At 41.9% G+C, this 21,935-nt stretch overlaps 1 protein-coding gene across 2 annotated transcripts in view; it reads left to right on the plus strand.

The window, feature by feature from the left end:
• Positions 1 to 5,385: 5,385 nt before the first annotated feature.
• Positions 5,386 to 21,935, plus strand: part of Cd101 (CD101 molecule) — a 41,050-nt gene continuing 24,500 nt past the window's right edge. Inside the window, exons 1-6 of one of the 2 annotated variants that reach the window (XM_005389048.2) lie at positions 5,386 to 5,542; positions 12,249 to 12,629; positions 13,767 to 14,183; positions 16,026 to 16,412; positions 19,743 to 20,120; positions 20,972 to 21,376. In XM_005389048.2, coding sequence (XP_005389105.1) covers positions 5,500 to 5,542; positions 12,249 to 12,629; positions 13,767 to 14,183; positions 16,026 to 16,412; positions 19,743 to 20,120; positions 20,972 to 21,376 — 2,011 coding nt within the window. In that variant the 5' untranslated portion in view covers positions 5,386 to 5,499. The remainder of the gene's footprint in view (positions 5,543 to 12,248; positions 12,630 to 13,766; positions 14,184 to 16,025; positions 16,413 to 19,742; positions 20,121 to 20,971; positions 21,377 to 21,935) is intronic. The other variant, XM_013516564.1, reaches the window with a different exon arrangement.

The raw sequence follows: 21,935 nt of genomic DNA on the forward strand, positions 1-21,935 counted from the left end.
TAAAATTTTTTTAAAAAGAACAAGTCTGCAATTTGCAAAAAAAGGGTCTATTTCCATTTTTCCCCTTCAATTCTTTTTTCCATCCTCTTTACCCTCCTCTTCCCTCCATCTCTTGTTCCCCTCCCCGTTTTAAAAAGATCTCCCTCCTTCCTATTATCTCTTTTAATTTGCTCTTTATTTATATTTTGGGTTTCTCATACAAGCTTGTGTGTCTGACCCCAAAGACTTTGGATGTTCTAAATCACTACACCAGCCTCAGTGCTTGAATATTCCAGGCATTCGCTAAGTATTTGTTGAAAAGCTAGAAAGATGAATAAGAACTAGAATCTGCCCTTAGGAAATTCATGGTCTTATAGAAGGAAGCATGCAAATAATGTATTACCATATAACAAGTAAAATTATAGAAGTTCACTGACAGCTCAGAGGAGGGAGTGGTTAGCTCTATCCAAAGAGTCAAGAAAGGTTTCACATAGTAGATGCAAACTCAGAGTTAAAAGCAAATTTAAGTCAGATGTGCTGGCACACACCTGTAGTACCAGAACTCTGGAAGGTTGAGGCAGGAAGATCATAAGTTCAAGCCCAGCCTGGGCTATTTAGCGATGTAGCAAGACCCCATCTCAAAATAGATTAAAAAGAAGGCTGGGGTGTTGCTCAGCAAAGATCCTAGGTTCACTCCCCAGTACTGGCGGAAAAAAATACCATATACCAGATAGGAATGGCGCAATGTCCTAAGCAGAAGGGATCACGCTGGCGGAGTTAAAGAGGGAAAGGATAGAAAGACAGGCCCAGGGAAAGTGGTTCTGTACTGCTCTATTGTTGAAGGGTGAGGTGCTGCGAGAGTTCTCAAGGGCCAGCTTGTGAAGGTTGGCATCAAGGAGTCTGAACTTGACATTCTAGAAATACTTGGGAAGTCACCACAAACTTACATCTGCAAAATACATAGCTGTGTTTGTGTTTTAGATCACTCAAAGCAGAATAGAGGGAAAGGGCAAAGCCAGAGACCATCTGAGTTGCATTAGTCCAGATGAAAAGTTGAGGCTTTTAGTTGTGACAGCAAGAGGTAGAATTAATCCATGAAAGATTTTACAGCCCAGCCCAGTGGTGTGTACCTGTAATACCAGCTACTCTGAAGGTAGAAGGAGGAGGATCACTTGCACCTAGAAGTTCAAGAAAAAATATTTTAGGAAGTCTGGTGGCATCTGGATACATACTGTCTACTGGTACTCTGACCACTGCAGGCAGTACCAGTAAAAGAGAAATCATGGATAGCAAGCCAGATGATGTGTTAAAATGAATAAGCAGCTTTAGAATCCAATCATTTTCTACCCGTTTGATTTTGGATTGGTTAGTCCAAGACTCCAAGTCATATTTTGCCAATCTATGATTGGCATACAGAGATACAAATTATTCTGTGAAATTGCATGTGACATGCTTTGCAATAAACCCAATAGGTAAGCTGGGTGTGGTGGAGCACACCTACACTTGGGAATCTGAGGCAGGAGGATCGCTGTGAGTTCAAGGCAAGCCTGGTCTACATAATGAATTCAAGGCTTACCTGAACTACAGAGGGAGACCCTTCTCAGAAAAAAAACACAACAAAACCTGATTTGTTCCTCGGGCCTGAATGCCCACAATACCTGCAGTTTCCATGAATCTTGGGACTAATATCGGAGCATGTGAACCTGTAAAAAAGATCTTTTCATTAATCTCACAGGAACTGGAACAGAATTCTCCTTTAGTATATTCCGGGTTGCTTTGGCAGGCGGTGGCCCTCTCCTCCTCTCCCCTGCATCCGGAGCTACATTTTTACATTCCTTTCAACTGGTACAATTGCAAGGCAGTGATTCCCAAGGCAATAGAATAACTGTCTCTTTTGCCAACTCTATTTTTTTCCTTTCTTTCTTCTTTTTTTCCTTGACAACAGAGAGCTTCTTTTTTCTCTCCAGCAAAGAAATGACATTACCCTGTCGATGTTAAATTCTGTCAGAAATGGAGCCACTAAAATAGAAAGAGAAAAAATATTTTGGCAACAGCCAGGAATAAGAAGTTGCACAGCATTAACTGGGTTGTTTATATTTAGGAATGCAGGGTACTCTGTATTATGAGCGATGATTGTCTCTAGTTAATGCTAATTTCTAAAATAATTCTCTTTTTGATGTACTTGGCAGATCGACTGCAGTGACGCCCCTGTTTTCTAAACTCCCCCTGTGCAGTTCCCCTCATTAAAGAGGCAGAATCTGTTCATCCAACTCTTGACGTTGGACTTGGCCATGTGACTAGCTTTGGCCTGAGGTTGTTAGTGGTCATTAAAAAGCGCTTGTGTGTCCACTGGCTCTTTTGGGCTCCTGACATTTCCCCGAAGATGCGTAAGGCCAGCCTGCTAGAGAGATGTGAGGCACGTGGAGGACAGCGGCGTTGTCTAAGCCAAGGCCATCTGGGACACACTCTGTCAGCCACCCACAGATATATGAGCAGCCCCACCCAGCTGACCTGTCACTCGCCAATGAAAATGCTGTCAGAGGCACCAAGGTCTTCTGGCTGTTTGTTACACAGTAGAAACTAATTGATACAGTGCATTTGCAGGGTACCAGCTTGTGGTGACCCATGACTTCTCTAAGCTGAAACAGTGAACAAATTCCCATACTTCAAGCCCCATTCATAGTAAGTAACAGCTCGGAGAGTCAGTTTGAAATCTCCATTCTAGGCAAGCTGCTCTTTCATACTTCCCCAAATACAACCTATACAGCCCAGCCTCTTTCTTTGTGTGTGTGTGTGTGTGTGTGTGTGTGTGTGTGTGTGTATCAGAACTCGAACTCAGGACCTTGTGCTGCTGAGCTACATCCCCAGCCTCCCAGTCTCTTTCTTTGTGCAGTTAATTTCTTCTTACTAGAATGTCTTTTCTTCTCCTCCCTGCTTACTTAAATCATATCTAATCTCCAAGGACCTACATAAAATCCGCCTTCTCTGAATGATCTTGTGTGACTGTCCCCTGCCTCTCCAGCCTCTTAACTCTTAGGAGATTTCCTGTCTGGATCATGACTTGGATACTGACACATGCTCTTATATGCCTACTGTTTCTTACTGACAGCCATTTACTAAACTAAAATCCAAGGACCTGGAGTGCAGAGTTCTTCAGATTTCTCTTATGCTCACTTCTTGCACAGGACTTTGAAAAGGAAAGCTCAGCATCTTTCACTAAGACTTTAATATTTTTAGGGTAACTGGCATTAGGGGGCTAATTGTTAGGTATCGTTACTAACAAAAAAAGAACCCTGAGGGAGGGATGACTTGGTGGATGGATGCGCAGACAGATGGATGAAGGGAGGAGAAGTGCATGGGTGAAGTTGAAGGCTTCTGACTTGAGTTGGTAGAATGTTGCCCTTTGTTACTATAATCCCCACTAGAAAAAAAAGTTTCCCTTTAAATGCTGTCTTTACCCTGAGGTTTTACTCACTCTCCCATTCTTCCCAAATTGGATAGGCTGTCTCCTTCCTCCAAATGTCAGTATACCGCTCCTTGTCCACCCCCTAGGGTACCTCAAGCCATTCCCTGTAGGACAGTCAGACCTGCGATTCCTTCCTGCTCGCCTCCACCTGGGCTCACCTTCACTCCTTGGTCTGTAGCACGTGGTAGCTTATCACATAGGTGATAAGTTTTTATTTCATATCTCTTCTCAGTTTTCCTGGTTTTGTGTGTGTTTGTTTGCAGTTCTGGCAAGTGAACTCAAGGTTTCATACCGAACTCCATCCCCAGCCCTTTAAAAAAATATTTTTTTATTTACTGTTTTCAAGACAGAGTCTTGCTAAGTTGCCCAGGCGGAGCTCAAGCTTTAGATCCTCCTGCCTCAGCCTCCCATAGTTCTTGGATTATAGCTATGTGCCACCATGCCCAGGTTCCTCTTCTGTATTTTAGATGTCCTCAGTCAGGCCCTCATCATTGCTCATATGAACAACTGCAAAATCTTGTCGTTGGCCTTCTTGCTTATAGCCTTTTCACCCTTCCTTGCTTTTTAGCCAGTTAGCAATGCACTAGTATCAGGTTCGAGTTTAAAATAAATTTTACAGAAGTAAACAAACCTTTGTAATAGCTTCCCTCTTCTTCAGGATAAAAGCCAGGCTCCTAGGCCAGGCACAGAGCCCATTACGATCTGGCCCAGCAAACCTACAGACCCTTCCCTTTTCATACCAGCCTTAACTTTCATCGCCAATAGGAGGCACAGCCTGCGCATCACTTATCCATAGACTTTCTCCCCAGCCATCCCTCGCCTTGTTGTTTCCTTTGGCCCGGTTCCATCCACCCTGATAGTTCCCTCCTGTCTACCGCTTTCCTGCACCTCCGTTAGGTGCCCTATTGCACTGTGATTATCTGACTCAAGTGGGAACTTCCTGAGAGTAAAGGCAAGGCTGTGTCCATCTCTGTGTGTGCAAATCTTACTATAGCTCTCAGAACATAGGAGGACCAAACAGTTGCTGGCTGGCTGGCTAGATGGATGGAGCAGTGGTCTGCCTGTAATTGTCTAAAACAGACCAATATGGGGGCTGGGGATTTAGCTCAGTGGCACAGTGCCTGCCTGGCAAGTGTGAGGTTGTGAGTTTGATTCCTGGTACTGGAAGAAAAACAAAACAAAAACAAAAACAAAGAGACCAATATATTACTGACTGATCTAGATAGATCTAGGCTTACCTAAAGCTAATGTTCACAAGTTCCTCCCTCGTATGATCTTGCCTTCAGCGACTAGAGTAGCATTAAAGTGTCCTGAGTTCAGTGTCACTGCTTATGTGTAGGCACTCCTCTGCCATCCTTGGTGTCCATGCGGATACTGGCAAAGACTCACTTAAATGTCCTTGATGGTGATGATGGCAACTAATAGTCTCTGAGATGTACTTTACTGGATAGTTTTCTAAGTGCTTTAAATTAGTTAGTTTATTCAGCTTTCATAGCAACCTTGTAGGGTACATACAATGAGTATCCCCATTTTAGAGAAGAGTTTAGAAAGGTTAATTAAGTTTTCTAGACCACACAGCTACTAAGAATAGAATCTGCGTGCAAACCAGACAGGCTGATTCTAGATTCTGTTATCTTCAGACCTCGTGTGACCACAAGTTCATGTTTTCCAGGGACCCTTCACTTGTTTCCTCCTTCAAGATGGGAAAGAAAGGGCCAAAAAGAGAATATTTCTCATTGCTTTTTTATTTATTCAGTTTACTTAAATTCCCCCACTATTGCCAAATGATATATAGTTAGGATGAGTGCCGTCTTATTTTATCTGTGCATTTTACTTAACTATAAAGGTAACTAACTTTTTCACAACCCAACTTGAGGGATTAGCAGAAAACAGTGTAGTGTAAGCAGCTTTCCTTTTTGCAAGTCATCTATGTTCCTCAGTGGGCTGAAAACCACACTACGGCTTCCTCTTTACCTTTGCAATGAGAGCACACTTGTCACTATGCTTCTAAGCAACTTCAGTGACGCTTCCGGGAAAGATCTGCACCAGTCCAAATGGCACACGTCCTGTATGTGGCATCTTTCTCCCTCCTTCTGGGTAAGTTTCGTCATTCCCTGTGTTTCTATCATCACAGGAGCTGGCCCACAGGAGGCTGCTGGGTGATGTAGGAGGACAATTTGGTCTTTACAGGAACAACTATGCCACATACTTCTGTGGCTGCCAGTAATTTTTGATTTATTAATGACAGTTCTTTGCTTTCTTGGATAACCCAGAGTTCCAGGGAAGTGCAATGCTTGATGTTTTACATTTGTCTCCCTTGCCAAATCTCTCACTTCAGCCTGGCTCTGCCTCTATCTCTTCCTCTTAGGCCACCCGTCTGGAGAATATGTGAGATGCTCTGTTTCCCAGGCTGAGAGGAGACCTTTCGGTTTGCCTGAGGTTAGGGTCTGACTAGACACATATGCCTTGGGGTTGAGGCTGGGTAGAAGAAAAGGTTAGGCGAGCACTAAGCTAAAAGAACTTTCTGTATTTTGCCTATGAGTAATGTGGGAATTAACTACTGAGAGCCCCAGAGCAAGATGATTATTTATTTGACTTACCAGCTGAGAGACATTTATATATCTTAGAACAAGGTGGTGGAAGTACAATTTGAGGTAGAGAGAAGAATCAGAGGAATTAGGCAAGGAATGAAATAGTTCCAACTGAACAGGATAGGTCCCAGGTTCTTTTCTGTGTTATAGCTTCCTTTAGCACCTGGTGATGCTTTATGGACCTTACCTCAAATCTTTGTTTTGTTTTGTGTTTGGTGGTTCTGGGGATGAAAGCCAGGTTCTCGTGTTGTGTGTACTTAGGCAAGTACTCTACCACATCTATAGCCCTCAGAATCACTTTCAAACACATAAAATAAGATGCATAGAATTGTAAAGGACATTGGTCATACTAAAATAGTTATTAATAATTTTAATAGGTTATGATATAGTGATTTATTTGATTCTTTATTATAGAACAAGATCTGGTGGAGGATCTGTTAAGCACCAAACATCAATGAAGTGATGAATAGGAATATTTTAATACAGCTGCAGCAATGGCAATAGAATGTGAAAATATGCGATTCACTGTCCACATTCCCAACTGAAGAAAATACTAAATTGCCATTAGAGATTCATGAAATAAAACTCTATGAGTTTTTGCTCACCATAGTTTATGGGCCTTTTAATTCTATTTGTGGACTCAGATTAAGAAAGTTTGCTTTCAAGAGATGGGTTGAGTTAATGCAGGGATGTGAACGACTGGGTTGATAGGGGAACTGAATAAAGCTATAATCAGTACAAAGGGTTGCTGAATAAACACTGGTTAAATTGCCCTGGGCTCCTTTCTCTCAAGGGACATATTGTAAGGATCAGATCTGGGCCTCATAGGGAGAGAGCTAGCCTGCAGGGGAATTCACTAGGACCCCTTGCTGGGTAATGAGACCTATCAGTCTTAATGGGCAGGTGTCCTGGTGGGATCCTCCAGGAGTTGGTGTACTTCACTTTCTCCTGTTTAGTTTTCCTATTTAGGATTCTCAAGTGTGCGTGCTTTGTGTATTTCAGCTGTTTGTCTTATGGTTAAGGGGAAACTGGGTTTACATTGTGCAATAATTCAGAGAATTGCAAATTGTCTCTCTGGTTTGTGTTGCTGTTGGTTCATTTTTGTTTGTTTGTTTTGTTGGTAAGCAAACCAGAGGTCTGGGGGGAAGAAAGTATAACCAAGACTCAGTAGGGAATACTGGAAGCTTTTCCTTAAGCCTCTTAAACAATCAAGTTATACACTTATTTCTTCTAACATCTGACTCATTTCAAGCACTAATTTTGTATAGAACCACAGTTTTTACGTGAAGAATACATAAATCAAGAGGTAACTTGAAAAAGTTATGGAAGCCTGCTATTTGTTGTTACAATATAGAAGAAAGGGAGGAAATTAATTAAATGATGATAAATTTATCTGTTATAGCCAGGTGTGCTAGTGCATGCCTGTAATCCCAGCACTTGGGTGGCTGAAGCAGGAGGACTGCTACAAGTTTGAGGCCAGCCTGGGCTACATAGTGAGTCCAGGCCAGCCTGAACTACATAGCAAGACCATGTCTAAAAAAATTTTTATCTATTACATTGTTTATCAAATATATACTTTGTATGTTGTTGTCGCTGGAGTCATGTACTCTAGTCCTGAGAGCTATACTCCCAGCCCCCAAATTTATTTATTTATTTCCGATAGGTATAAAGACTGACTAAGAAGTTAGAATATGGTGTTAGATGAAGTTAGCAGGCAAATGAGCACTCAGACTTAGCCATTGTCTTTGCCACCGTGGCTTGTACCCTCAGCCTGAGTAACTGCTCTATGAATAAAGGCCAGTTAACATAGAGGGCCTTGGACAAGGGCTGTTTTCTTACTGAGTGCATTCATGGAAAAAAAAATCATTTAACTATGGATGGAAGCCATCTCAGCCTACAAGCTTTTAGGATTTTTATATGTATAAAGAAAGAGACATGGCTTGGTATGTTGACTGTTCTCTAGGTAGGTTTTATATGAGTTGAAATTATTTGATATTACTGGTTTTTTAATATCAAAACTGGTTGCATGTCAACCATTTTATATGGTCCAACCTAATAGTCTTGACTCAGATAATACTGAAATTGTAATTTTGACAATTCCAATAAATTTTTTTCAGTACTGGGGACTGAATTCAGGACCTTTGCACTAAGCTACATCCCCAGCCCATTTTTTTATTTTTTATTTTGAGACAAAGTCTCACTAAGTCACTAAGTTGCCCAGGTTTGGCTCCAAATTTTGGTCCTTACCACATCCAGCTCTTGGTGTTTTTGTTTTTTTAAGAAACCTAATACCATCAAGGAATTTTAATTGTTTCAAGAGCAAGACTCCTATGCTAGTATGTTAGAGCCAAGCTGCGTACTCATCGGACAAGAATCTGAGCAACTGTGCAAAAGGTCCTAATCCTTTGTCCATTCAAAATGAAACAACAAGGCAATCCTCTGAGGAATTTTGCTCTTTGGGAGGAAACAAGACCTGTGCCTGAATATATATGCAAGATGCTTCACCGTGTGCTTCCAATGCATAGCCACTCGAATTGATCGCTGTTATTTCTGTTCACTTCCAAAACACTTATGAAACTGTCACACTATTCTTTCACTCTCCCGAGAAGGCAGCATGTCCCCGTGTATTCTGACTGCAGTAACAAAATTATCGTAAAGCGAGTGGCTTGGAAACAACAGGAATGTGTTCCTCACCATTCTGGAGACTGGGCTCAAATCTGACTCAGCCACTGATGAGTTTTGGCATTCTTAAACATGGGAATATCAGTTTTTGAAAGGATCAGATTACAAGTATTTTCAAAGGGTTGAATAAATTTTAAAGTAAAATACACACACCTAAGTATAATTTTCCAATGTTTGCTGGCTATCCATGGTACTCAAATTTTGTATTTCCAAAATTAAATATATCATCTTCTCCCTCGCCTTTGAACATGCAACCACTGCAACTTTCTGTTATCCTGACTTCTGTTGAGTACAATTATCTCATCTTATAAAACCTGTGTATCTTTGATTTCCTACCTGATATTCCTGTTTTACCCCTATAGCCCCCAAGCATCCAAAACATCAAAACCTATAGATTTCAGCTGTTAATGATAATCCTTTTTCATCCCTATGCATTCATCACCTTTGTCCCATGCTGCTATAATTCCCTGATGTCTGCTTCTGACTTCCAGCATCCTCCACACAACCATCAGGCTAATTTTCCAACACCCTTCAAACACTTTCAGTGGACTGCTATTACCTAATGAGTCAAGTCTACACTTCAAATGTCATAATCAAGTCCTTCATGAACCAAAATTCCTAGCTAGTTCTACCCTTTCCTTTTAATAATCATGTGACATTTCCCTCGTCCAGTTTGCTCCCTATGTGCTGAACAAATCTTCTGGTTCCTACTCATAGTCTTGTCTCAGTCTCCTTCACCTAAAAAGCCCTGTCTCCCCGCTTGTCAGTATTTCTAATTTTCCTAAGTTCTCTGCAAATGCCATCTCTCCCATAGGCCTTGTCTGTGTCCTTCCCTCAAACAGTATCAGTCTTGCTTTGTCAAATCCCTTCCAAGCATTTTATATCTTTCTCACAGAGGATGACTGCCGCCTCCCTGACTAGATTACAAAATCGTGAAGGGCCCATTCCAAACTCATCTTCTCCTCGTAGGCTCTGCAACATCTGAAATATAATTCAGCGGTTGAATAAATATTTGAGTTGGCAAGTAAACAGTAGAGAGCGAAGTGCTAATTTTCACAATAAAATGTTTTCAAATGTGTACTCATCTCACTGAGAAATGACAGAAAATGTTGGAGAAGTGTTGCCCAGCCACCGAAAATAACGTTTATGGAAACATGCCCCGATAGAAACAGGGTAGTGATACCTCAGAAATCGTATTTAAAAAATTATGGTGAAATCTATAAGGAAAGGCTAATAAAACATAAATATACAGCTTAACAAATAAGAAACTAAAACCTGTGCAAATCACTATCCAGGTCAAGAAACAGATTGCCAGGACCCAGGAATATACACTCGTTCTGATCACAGTCAGATGTGAGTGTCCCATCGGACTACAGAACTCTTTCCTGACACTCAGGACAAATTCCTAGCTTTTTAATGCATCACTAAACAATATAGTGTGTTTTTGCCTGTGTTTAAACTTTATAAACAACAGCATTATTTCTGCACATCAATAAAAAGATTCAAAGTATCTTGAGCCAGGCATGATGACTCATGCCTGGAATCCCAGCACTCCGAAGGTTGAGGCAGGAAGATACCCATCAGTTTGAGACTGGCCTGGGCTACATAGTGAGTTCAAGGCTATCCTGAAATACATAGCCAGATGCTGTGTCAAAAAACCTAAATAAATAAATGAAGCATCTTGCATCTTTGATTGAACATAGTCGTGCATGTTATTGCAAATGATTGTCATTCATTAATTTTCAATTCTGCATAATATTCCGTTTTATGACTCTGCCATTCTCCAGTATCCTTTGTGCTGTTGATGGACCTATGTGTTGTCTCTTGTTTGGGGTTGTAATGAACAGTGTGGCAATACGTGTAGCCTAGTGCACAATGCACACATTTCTCTAGGGTGGCATTGCTGAATATGTTTTAAACTGCCTCAGTAGCATAACTTTTTGGTAAGTAATAGTTTATATTTTTTAAGGTTATTTAACTCCGATTTCTGGATACTTACTACAAATGATTAAGATATAATATGTTAATTAGGATTTGTTAATAAATTAGTGTGTTCAATTTATTACTAGAAATGTGTGTGGTTAGTTGATTGGCTGGGTGTTGGTAGTTTGTTTACCAGTTTGAAGTTGAACTAGCGGACTGCATCAGGAGAGCATTTATCTTTCCTATCCTTTCCTTTTGTTTTCTGAGCTCCCTTACATGCTTTAGGATTGCTTTCATTTTGGCTAAAATCCCCATGCCCGGCCCTTTCATGGTCTCTGTGATGCCATTTTCCCTTTCCTTGGCTGTTTCTGCTCCTGTAGTCTCCTTTTCTCTTGGTCTTTGTGAAGTCACACAATTTAGCATATGCTCTGTTTCTGGACCTCTCTTCTTCCCAAGAACTCTGTTCTGTCGACTCCAGAACAGCAGCCATCGCTCCCCTTGGGGCCTTCTGATGTCTTTCAACCCCCTCTTTCCCAGGCACTGCACCCCGGCCGCTAGTGAAAGATCTAGACTGCCCCGTGGCACCTCTGTCATTGGTCTTTGTTTTTTCAGAGATAAAAATGAACTTGCCCTTAATATTAATCATCATAAGTAAACATAAACTTTCTGATTTCTGAAAAATGCTGGATTAAATTTTTTTCTAAGGAAATGTTACCATTTAATTATGTTTTCTCCTTTAGACCTAATAATTAATTAAGATCTGTTTCAATAGAAAACATTCCAAGGGGATGGGGATTTAGCTCAGCGGCAAAAGCGCCTCCCCGGCAAGCGCAAGGTTGTGAGTTCAGTTCCCGGTACCAGAGAAAAACCAAAAAAAAAAAAAAAGAAAACATTCCATAGTGGTCCCAGCTGAAAACTTTTGGTAAAAAGAAAGAGAAGAACTGAAATAAATTTTGATCTCCAAGCTTGCTGGACTTTATGGCCATCCAGTATGAAGCTTCTCAGTAAAGCTACAGTGGCTCTCTAGAAATTAAAACAAACCAAAACTCTCCACATTAAAGAAAGAAGTGCCACTGCCACTTCAGATGCTAATTTTGGCTACTCTTGCACCAGATCTGGTGAAGAGCTACAAATATTTCCAACAAACCAGCCAGAAAAATCAGGGCACTGTGGGCAGAGTGACAGACTTTGCCGCTCCAGCTGCCACGTTTATAAGAATAGCCCTGGAAACTGAGATTTGAGGATGTGCTGAATTTTCCCACAAAATATATAAAAAAAATTATCACACATTGTATTTGCTTTCAATAAATGCACTTAGATAAGCCCGTGTTTTATGGATATAGCCATGTCACATGGATAAAGCTAAACTTTTTTTAAAGAGACTAGAGATTCCTCTGGAAGTTAAAGTTATGAAAGAACAATTAACTCGTCAATCCCCTCCACTGCTGCCTAACCATAAAGAAAGTGGTGAACATTTGAGTTGATTATTGCTAATAAGCTGCAATCTCATTTACCAGAATTGTAATATAGGGAACTACATAATGTGGTACACTGGGAACCAGAGCACTAATCTATTTTTATTCCCCTCTCTTTCTCCTGTTTGCAAGCTAAGCTCAGCACTGGCCAGAGAGAAGTAACAGTTCAGAAAGGACCGTTGTACAGAGCTGAAGGTTATGCTGTCAGCATTGGCTGCAATGTAACTGGCCACCAGGGCCCTTCTGAGCAGCATTTCCAGTGGTCTGTTTACCTGCCGACAGCCCCATCCAGGGAAATACAGATCATTAGCACCAAGGATGCCGCCTTCTCTTACGCAGTGTATGCACCGCGAGTGAAAAGCAGAGACATCTACATAGAGAGGGTGCAGGGAAACTCGGTCTTTTTGCACATCTCCAAGCTCCAGATGAAGGATGCTGGCGAGTATGAGTGTCACACCTTGAACACGGATGGAAAGTACTATGGAAGTTACAGTGCAAAGACTAAGCTAACCGGTAAGATGTTTGACCCCTTCCGCTACCGAGCCCCTGAGAAGCCAGTCTTCACTCTCACAGTGCCTTTGCAGTGAGACAGGCTTTGCAGTGTTTTATTTGCTTTGGGAAAAAGAGTCCACCTAGCTCTCTGGATAGTTTGGAAATTTGTTACAAGTAGGTATTTCACATTCTTTAAAACTACCAGTTCAGGGGGCTGGGGATTTAGCTCAGCGGCACAGCACCTGCCTGGCAAGCCCAAGGTCATGAGTTCGATTCCTGGTACCGGAAAAAAAACAACAACAAAAAAACTACCAGCTCAGTTTTCCCAATCATACTATATTTAAATAGTGTGACACTGCCCCAAAGCCTCATCTACAGATATCCATAGGCTGGCAATAGTACAGCTATCGACAGCTCCCGTAATTGGCTATAACTTATCATTCAGAGCTAAAATGCAATCTTTACTAAAGTTTATATAACCATCCTACTATAGTACCTGTCTTGTCCCTCAAATGAAATAATATAGCACAAGATAAAGTGAAAGCAACACATAGCTGGAGCACTTTTTCCTGTGAGAAGAGGGTCATATTCCTTGCAATTGTCAGTTTGTCCCTTTGTGTGGAATACCTAGCACTCCCTTCTTAGCTTAGTGAGTTCCTAGATATCTTTCAGGAGCCAGTTTTGATATGACCTCTTCTGTGGAACCCATCTCACCTTCCTTCCTCTAATAATTACAACCAATTATTTCAGAACTTTTTTCATAAGAAGCAGATTAAGGCCAGGCAAATAAAGTGATATGCCCAAATTCATGTGGTCAGATGGGGAGATACTTAGGGTCAGAATCTGGGTCTGGGAGCTCCCAGTGCTTTTCCCCTACAAATACTCTGCTCCCATAAATACTCTGTGTCTGAATAGCTAAGTTAACTGCAGCCTCTGCTAATGAAGAAAGCCAAAAAGCGTATCTCATTGAGCCACTTGCTTCCCCAGGTTCCATGGATTGTACATGGATGCCAATGGCTCCATTGCCAATAGGGGAGCTTATAGCTGATGAAAAACCAACTCAAAGGATGCGTTCTGTAGATGAGGGTTCAGGGCACCATCTTCACCTAACTGGTCAAGAATGAGCTGCGCATATTATCCTCATTCCTTTGTTTCTAGTTATTCCAGATACTCTCTCTGCCACCATGCATTCCCAGACTCTCAGGAAGGAGGAAGGTGAACCATTAGAACTTACCTGCGAGGCATCCAAAGCCACAGCTCAACACACCCACCTCTCTGTCACCTGGTACCTGATACAGCAAGGAGGAAGCAGCCAAACCACCAAGATTATTTCCCTCTCCAAAGATTTTACGTTGACCTCTGGGCCTCTCTATGCAGAGAGGTTTGCAGCTGGTGATGTGCAGCTCAACAAGTTTGGGGTCACTACTTTCAGGCTGTCCATAGGCAGGCTCCAGTCCTCAGATCGAGGCCAGCTGTTCTGTGAGGCAGCTGAATGGATTCAGGATCCAGATGAAACCTGGATTTCCATCACAAAAAAGCAGACAGATCAAACAACACTGAGCGTCCAGCCAGCAGGTAATTATCTTCTCAGGAAATTTGTGAATTCACTACTAGTGAGTATAAGGGATATTTTAAATTTTTTTTTTTAAAAAATCTTTTGTTGCCAGGCATGGTGGCACAGGCCTGTAATCTCAGCACTTGGGAGGCTGAGGCAGAAGAATTCTTGCAAGTTCAGTACCAGCCTGGGTTACAAAGTGAGCTCAAGGCCAGCCTGAACTGCATAGTGAGACACTGTCTCAAAAAGACAAAAAAGAAAAATCTTTTGTTGACCCCCAAAATATTTACTAGAAATTTTGAGTCAGTTTTGCTTTTGTCATCTGGGAAGCATAACAAACAAGAAGTATGTTCCATTTTGGCTTTGTTCATAGGAGGATTTATACGGGATGAGAATGTTAAATGATTAGGTGGATTACACAAGCCAGCCATGGAAATAGTTTTGTAACCATTTTTCCAGGCACTTTGTAAGAACATTATCTCCATGATTTAATTTAGTCCTGACAACCTCTGAGTCAACTAGTCAACTCCCTACTTCAAAAATGAGGACCCTGAGCCCCGGGTGTGTTAAATGTACCCCAAAACTCACCCAGCAGAGGAGAGGTAGGGCTGGCATTCAAAGGCAGGCCTGTCTCTCTCCAACGTCCACTTACCACAGACAGCAGGGCCTCCAAATAGCTCCAGTCCGTAACAGGAGGATTATAAGTTTGAATCCAGCCTGGGCAACTTAGTGAGACCCTGTCCCACAGTGTAAAAAGAGTTGGGAGGGGCTGGAGTGTCTCAGTGAGAAAGCTCTGGGTTCGATCTTGTCCTTGTCAGTACTGGGATTTCCTCCCACCTGACCTCTTTTTCCATCTTGTTTTTTTTTTGTTTTTTTTCCGGTACCAGGAATTGAACTCATGACCTCACACTTGCCAGGCAGGCGCTGTGCCGCTGAGCTAAATCCCCAACCCCGCTTTTTCCATCTTGGAATGGAATTATTCTTCATGATCTACTAGCATTTTTGTCAAAGTAGGCAGAAAGGCTTTGCTGTGGTTTCTGGTTTCTCTCCATAGGCTTTGGCCCAATAGGAGGGAGTTGCTAAAACCATATTCAGTAATGAAAGCATGATCCAGTGGTGGATCACTGAAGTTTTCTTTCTTTTTTAAAGACACATGTTATTCTAGTCTATTAAAAATTGTCCTCTTAGCCTCAAGTACCCTACTTTTACTCAATGAGTCTAACAAAGCCATGTAACATGTGCTTTGACTTGGAAAAATTCTCCTGGATATTAGTAGACAAAAAAGAGAATAAGAAATGAGGACTGGGGATGTTTTTCTGGTAGAGCACATGCTTAGGATGCATGAGGCCCTGGGTTCAATCCCAGCACCAAGAGAAGGAGGGAAGGGAAGAAGGAGGGAGGGGGAGAGAGGGAGAGAGACAGAGGTCATAATATACAGCAATTTGATATTTTGTTTTCATTTACAAAGCATATCTAACTATATACTTTACACATCTGCACATATTTTTTGTGCAGTTCTAGGGATTGAACCCAAAGCTTTCTCACTGAGACATTCTCAGCCTCCCCCCGCCTTTTTGAAATTGTGGGACAGGGTCTCACTAAGTTGCCCAAGCTGGACCCAAACTTGTAATCTTCCTGCCTCATCTTCCAAGAGTGCATTTTAAGCATGCACTACCATGCCCATTTCTATGAGCATTTTTTATTCTAGTGCTTTGGTTGGGGGGAGGTGTCTGCCACTACAGAACTGAACTGTCACATAAAATGCCATCTTCATGGTATGCTTACTGGGGCTTCAACTGTCGGGTACTGAAAGGATAGATGCAGTGGTCTTTCTAAATACCTGCCTTGCTTTTGTTACACAGTGAGAGACTTTCAAGTCAGCATTACTGCTGAGAGCACTTTTGCTGAAGGGAAGCCATTGCAGCTGGTTTGCCTGGTGGTGGGCAGTAGCCAGGACCCACAGCTTCAGGTCGTTTGGTTACTCAATGGGATTGAAATAGCCCACATTGATGCTGGTGGAGTCCTGGATCTGAAGAAGGATTACAAAGACAGAGCAAGCCAGGGACAGCTCCAGGTTTCGAGGTTAAGCCCCAAGGCTTTCTCCCTCAAGACCTTCTCTGCAGGCCCAGAGGATGAAGGCACCTACAGTTGCACAGTGACCGAGGTGGTGAGAACTCCAATGGGCTCCTGGCAGGTGCTGCAGAGAAAGCAGTCACCAGTCAGGCAAGTACATCTGAAGAAGCCAGCAGGTAAGTGAAGTCAGGACCAGGCATGAATCAGCCCCTTCCTTTGGCAGTACAGAGGCTTCACGCACAGCGGAAGTCTTCCTGTGGAGTTGGACCGCCTGCTGGAGGGAAAGTGCAGTAAGGGAAGATACCTAGGCTAGCTGGACATTTTTGGAGTCCTCTACCTGAGCCATTAAGTAGGCCATGACCATGCACATATACCTCTAAATCTCAGCTTCTTCGTTTGTAAAGGGATGGCACACAGTTAGATGATCCTAAGTCTCTTCTTGCTGCCTTACATACTTGGATTCTGTTTTTTGTTCTAATTTGCATACATTGGGTTTTTTATCTAAGCAGAGAACAGCTGTATTAATGAAGCCGTCTGTGGGTGTGTGTAAAGGGGGAGCGGAGGGCAGAAGGAAAAGAAGAGGGAGAGAAAGAGGGAGAGGGCGGGGGAGGAGAGGGAGGGGGAGGAGGAGGGGCGAGGTTAAGAGTAAAGAGCCACTTTTCTCTTCCTGAGGGACCAACAGCCAAACCTGAGACTCATCTTCCGGTTACCTTCCGTTAATCCACTGTTACGTTACCCTCCTGCAGGAGTGATACTTAGCCACAATTCTGACACCCAGTGAGCAGACAGGAAGTGAAATAAGCTGGCCAACTCCACTGCATGCATTTGGCTGTGCTGTGGTGAGAGGCCTGCTCTGAGTGTATGCACGAAAGTAGGGGTGCCACTGCCGTGGTTTGGCTGTAGTCTGTCCTCACAAGGTTCAAGTACTGGAAGTTTGGTGTGGTGTGGTGAAGCTGAGGTAATTTGATCCTCAGTTTGAGGATCCTCATTCATATGGGCTCCACCCATATATATGCATCCGTACCACAAGGAGAGCAGGTTGCTCTAAAGTGAGGACACTTCTGCTTCCCTTTCTGCTTCCTCATCATGTTGTGATGTAGCCAGAGGGCCCTCGCCAGGACGCTGGCACCATGCTGTTTGGATGCTCCAGCCACCAGAATTGTGCACCCAATAAACCCCTTTACTTTCTGCGTTACCTAGCCTCACATATTTTGTTACTGCAACTGAAAGCAGCCTAATAGCTACTCAGCTCTCCTTTACTTTGGGAAGGTTGGGTGACTTTAAATGTGTTTGAATAATCAGTGTCTTGTGTGTGAAGTGAAAATAGACAGATCCCCTGCTAATATTAGGATTCTTCAGGCTGAATGTTAAATTCAAAGTCCAGAAAGAATAATTGCCTGAAAGCAAAACAAAAAAATATTTAAATGTTAATTAAAAACTGAGCTAAAATGAAGATATTCTTGTTGCACTGGCTCATTAGAGGCATCTCCAAAGACAGATGAATTTCCCTTTCATGTTCTTTCTGTCTCCCTATTGGCTAGGAAGGAAGATGCACATGGTATGGCCTCAAGGGGCAGGCCAGGAAGTGTGATGCTGACAGTTTTTGCACTAAACATTTAGTCTACTCTCTAGGATTCAGGAAAAACAGTGTGGGCAGGTTTATGTATTTGCACAGAGCTAAATTTCTGCTTTGTGTTTCTCAGTCTCCCTGAAATACATCTGAAATCTTAAAACCAGGATGTGGGAATTTGTGTCAAAGAGACCTGAAGGTGTTTTTCGTGGTATGCACCTCATAACGCTACTAGCAGGGTTATCTTCCAAAGCTAAAAATAAGTCTTTGCATAGGGTGGAGTCCAAACTGGGCTCAATATGTAGAACTAGGAGAACTTATTAGCATATTCATTGTTTCCTGATTAACATTCTGTTTTGAAAGTCAAGCTATTATTTGAATTATGAGCAGAGTTTTATCAATCTATCAATATTTCAAACAGAAGGGAGCACCCACTATCACTATGATGTGTGATTTAACCACACCTAATTATTTGTTATTCCTTATCATGAGGCAGTAATAACTTCAAGGATTAAGGAAACCTCATTTTTAAAAAATGATGTTATAATTAATTGAAACTAATTATAGTGGTTAAGGTAGTGAGATTGTAATAGTTTTCCTTAGAATTTCTAAACTTCATGTATAAGCCATTTTATCTTGAAAAAAATTTAAAGTATAATTATGCTTCTAACACTCAAAATTTGCAAGCAGTTTTATTAATAGTTAAATCCTATTTATGGGCATTAACCCTCGTTCTGCCTTGATAACTTGTGCACATGTATACACAAAACAGCCCAAGACTGAACTTCCTCACCAAGGAAAAGCAATTTGCAAATTCATTTAGATCCTCTTTAGAGTTCTAACGTAAATTCTATTTTGTTTTGAGCTACCTCTGCTTTTGCCTGTGCCTCTTATTAAACACTAATGCTAATAACCAACCTTTTCTGAGTAGTTTCCCTAGCCAGCCAGCCTTGGCTGATTGTGTGCACCCTTTGTTCAGTTCTCTCAACAATGTAATAGGTATGTGCTATTATTACCCTAGTTTTTACAGGAAAGACAATAAGGCTCAGAGAGTTCAAATATGTTGCTCAGGGTAATAGACTCCAGGGAAGTTGGCCTTAAATGTAATACTGCCTTCACAAGATGCATAAGCTCCTGATGTATCTCTGCATTGCCCACCAGCAAACAGAACAAGAGCTTACAGAGTAAGCATTTGTTGAATGAATGTCTACATTTTTACACAGCTCAAATTTTCCATCTTGGAAAGCTTAACATTTGTAGTTTTATACAGTAGTTTAGCCATTAAGAAGGCTCTCCCACCTAAAATATACCAATGAACTTAATAAAAAAAAGAAGGCTCTCCCTTTCCAGTAACAGATAGATGATATATATATATATATATATATATATATATATATATATATATTCCCTGAAGTAATTCTTTTTATTGTGGTACTGTGAACAAAAATCTAATTAGCACTGTTCTTTCCCTGTTCAAAACACATACTAAACTAATTAGGACTGATTAGGGAAGATAAGTAGGAAGAGGAAGACAGTATTGAACTCTGAAGGCCTGAATTCTAAAAGGATGAAAGTTTAAATTAGCACAGCTTCATCTCAGGTTCATATATTGACCCTAATTAGTCTAATAAAACACTACTGGATATTTGCCCAACTAGAATTCCTCAAGACAGGCTAACTTAGCAAACTGATAAATAAATAAGTGCAAATATTAAACTGTGAAGTATAAGTAGGTTCTCCCGATGCACTTTCTGCTGCTTTCTTCCCACTATTTCAGAGTTTAGCAGATCTTTATTCTGAGGGTGGTGCAGGAGGAAACAGCCTCATACGGTTTGTCACAAACTGGTCAGATCTTCATTGATAAGATCTCCCTGTAAGTTAGAACAATTTTCATTTACTTGAATTTCTCTTTTCTTCTAAAATCTGTAATCCATAGCAAGAGGTGTGGTTGTATCTGCCAAGCAGCAAGCCGTGTGGGAAGGAGAGCCTCTCACCCTTCTCTGCAAGACGGATGGAACGGAGAGTCCTCTGTCCGTGAGCTGGTGGCACATCCCGCAGGACCACACTGCGCCCATGTTCATAGCTGGCATGGAGCAAGATGGTACTCTGCAGCTGGGTGCCTCCACTGAGGGCCCAAGAAGCCATGGCAGCACAAGGCTGGACAAAGTGGACCGGGGTACCTTCCGGCTGGAAATCACCTTCACCACGGTCACAGAAAGTGGTGTATACGAGTGCAGAGTGTCTGAGAGAACCCAGAACCGGGTTGGAGATCTGTATTGGGCTCACAATATTTCGGTCACTGTGAAATCTCTAAGTAAGTGCCGAAGAAATCCTTTTCCAAACTTGAAATTCATTCTGCTGGGCAATTTGTGTGCCATCCTGGGTCCCTCAGTAATGATGTGTGTATCCGCAGGTAGAGAGCTCAGTTTCTGGTGCTGGATTTGTCAGTCCACCCCCAAATTTATTTTTCTTTATAAACCTGATCGTTAGAATTCAACATGTGAACTGGCATTTAGAGTTAAAAACAAAATCCTATGAATTAGAGTGGTCTTTTTTCTTCTTTTCTATTTTCTTTTTTTGATACTGAGGATTGAACCAAGAGCTGTCACACTAAGCTACGTCCCCAGTTCATTTTATTTTACTTTATTTTATTTTATCTTGACAGGGCCTTCTTAAGTCACTAAGTTGTCCAGGCTGGGCTTGAACTTGCAACGCTCCTGCCTTGGTCTGCCTAGTGCTGGAATTACAAACCTGTAATACCATGCCTTGGTTCAGAGTGAATTCATAGATGGCTGTAGCTGAGCCTTATACATTTTAGCTTTTGACGGCTGCAGCCCTGGCATTGCAGCGTCCGTTCTGGCTTGGCAAGAGAACCCAATACTGAACCCAGGAGTGGTGGAGGGAAGGAGGTCGAATCACAGGGCCAAGTGTGCTGCTTGGCAGCAGCTATCCAGGCAGCAGTCATAGAAGAGGGTCAACTGAGGAAAACTGAGGTCAGAATTCAAAACAGACTATGCTGTGAATCACTTCTACCAAAGCATATATTACAGTCTAAATGCACAAATTCACATTCCGACATGAAGAGTAGCACTAGGAAAACTTGAAAGTACTGTGCTTTGATTTGGTAAACATATTAGAAAATGTGTTTTGCTTTTCTATCTGCAGAATCAAGTTTACAAGTTAATTTGATGAGCCGTCAGCCAAAGGTAAAGTTAATGGACACTTTCGACCTGTCCTGTATAGCGAAGGCCGCCTATTCTGGCCTTGCGCTGCCAATCACCGTGACATGGTATTTCCAGCCGGTCAGGTCTCAAATCTTTCATCAGATAATTCGAATCACCCATAATGGCACTGTTGAATGGGGGGATTTCCTCTCCCAGTTCCACAAGAAGGTGAAGGTTTCACAGACTTCATATTGTTCTCAACTCTTAATCTATGATTCCACTGTGGAAGAGACAGGAATGTATCAGTGTAAAGTGGAAGTTTATGACAGAAATTCCCTACACACGAACAATCCAGCCAAGGCCTCAGCCACCTCTTACCCACTGAAAATATCTGTCACTTTACCAGGTAAGCACCCCTTGAAATTACTCCCTGCTTTTAAAAAATCATTTTAATTTTGGGTATGGAAAGAAAGTCCCCTCTCCCCATGTTGCATTGTATAAATAAAGTGCCAGCCTACATCAAGTTGGAATGCCTGGCGTGACCATATTGGTTTTTAAAACACTGAAACACTCCTACTCTGGCTAATAACCATGCTCAGTGTCCTTTTCCCATCTGCCTATAAATTCCCAGCTACTAAAGGGTCTGCCCTGGCACAGTAGGAGCCCCAAAGGCTGTGCTCCAGGGGAGAGGCATCTTTAAATAAGTCACTGCACATGTGCTGGCAGTTATTAAATGTTGGGAACGTCCTCCCTAGTGGTAGGGATAATGTAAGTTCTATTATGATATACTTGTCTACTTCTTTGTAATGTGCTAATGTGTAAGAGTTAGAGAATTTATGATTGTAGTCAAATATAATCTGCCTTGTCAATCAGTAACAGAACATGGAGGTTAAGAGTCAGACAGCCCAGGCTGTGTTATGCATCTTCTCTCCCTTAACTTGCATTCTCTTAGGACAGAAAGTGTG

The sequence above is a fragment of the Chinchilla lanigera genome, unplaced genomic scaffold (assembly GCF_000276665.1).
Source record: "Chinchilla lanigera isolate Chin_1 unplaced genomic scaffold, ChiLan1.0 scaffold00034, whole genome shotgun sequence".
Taxonomy (NCBI): Eukaryota; Metazoa; Chordata; class Mammalia; order Rodentia; family Chinchillidae; genus Chinchilla; species Chinchilla lanigera.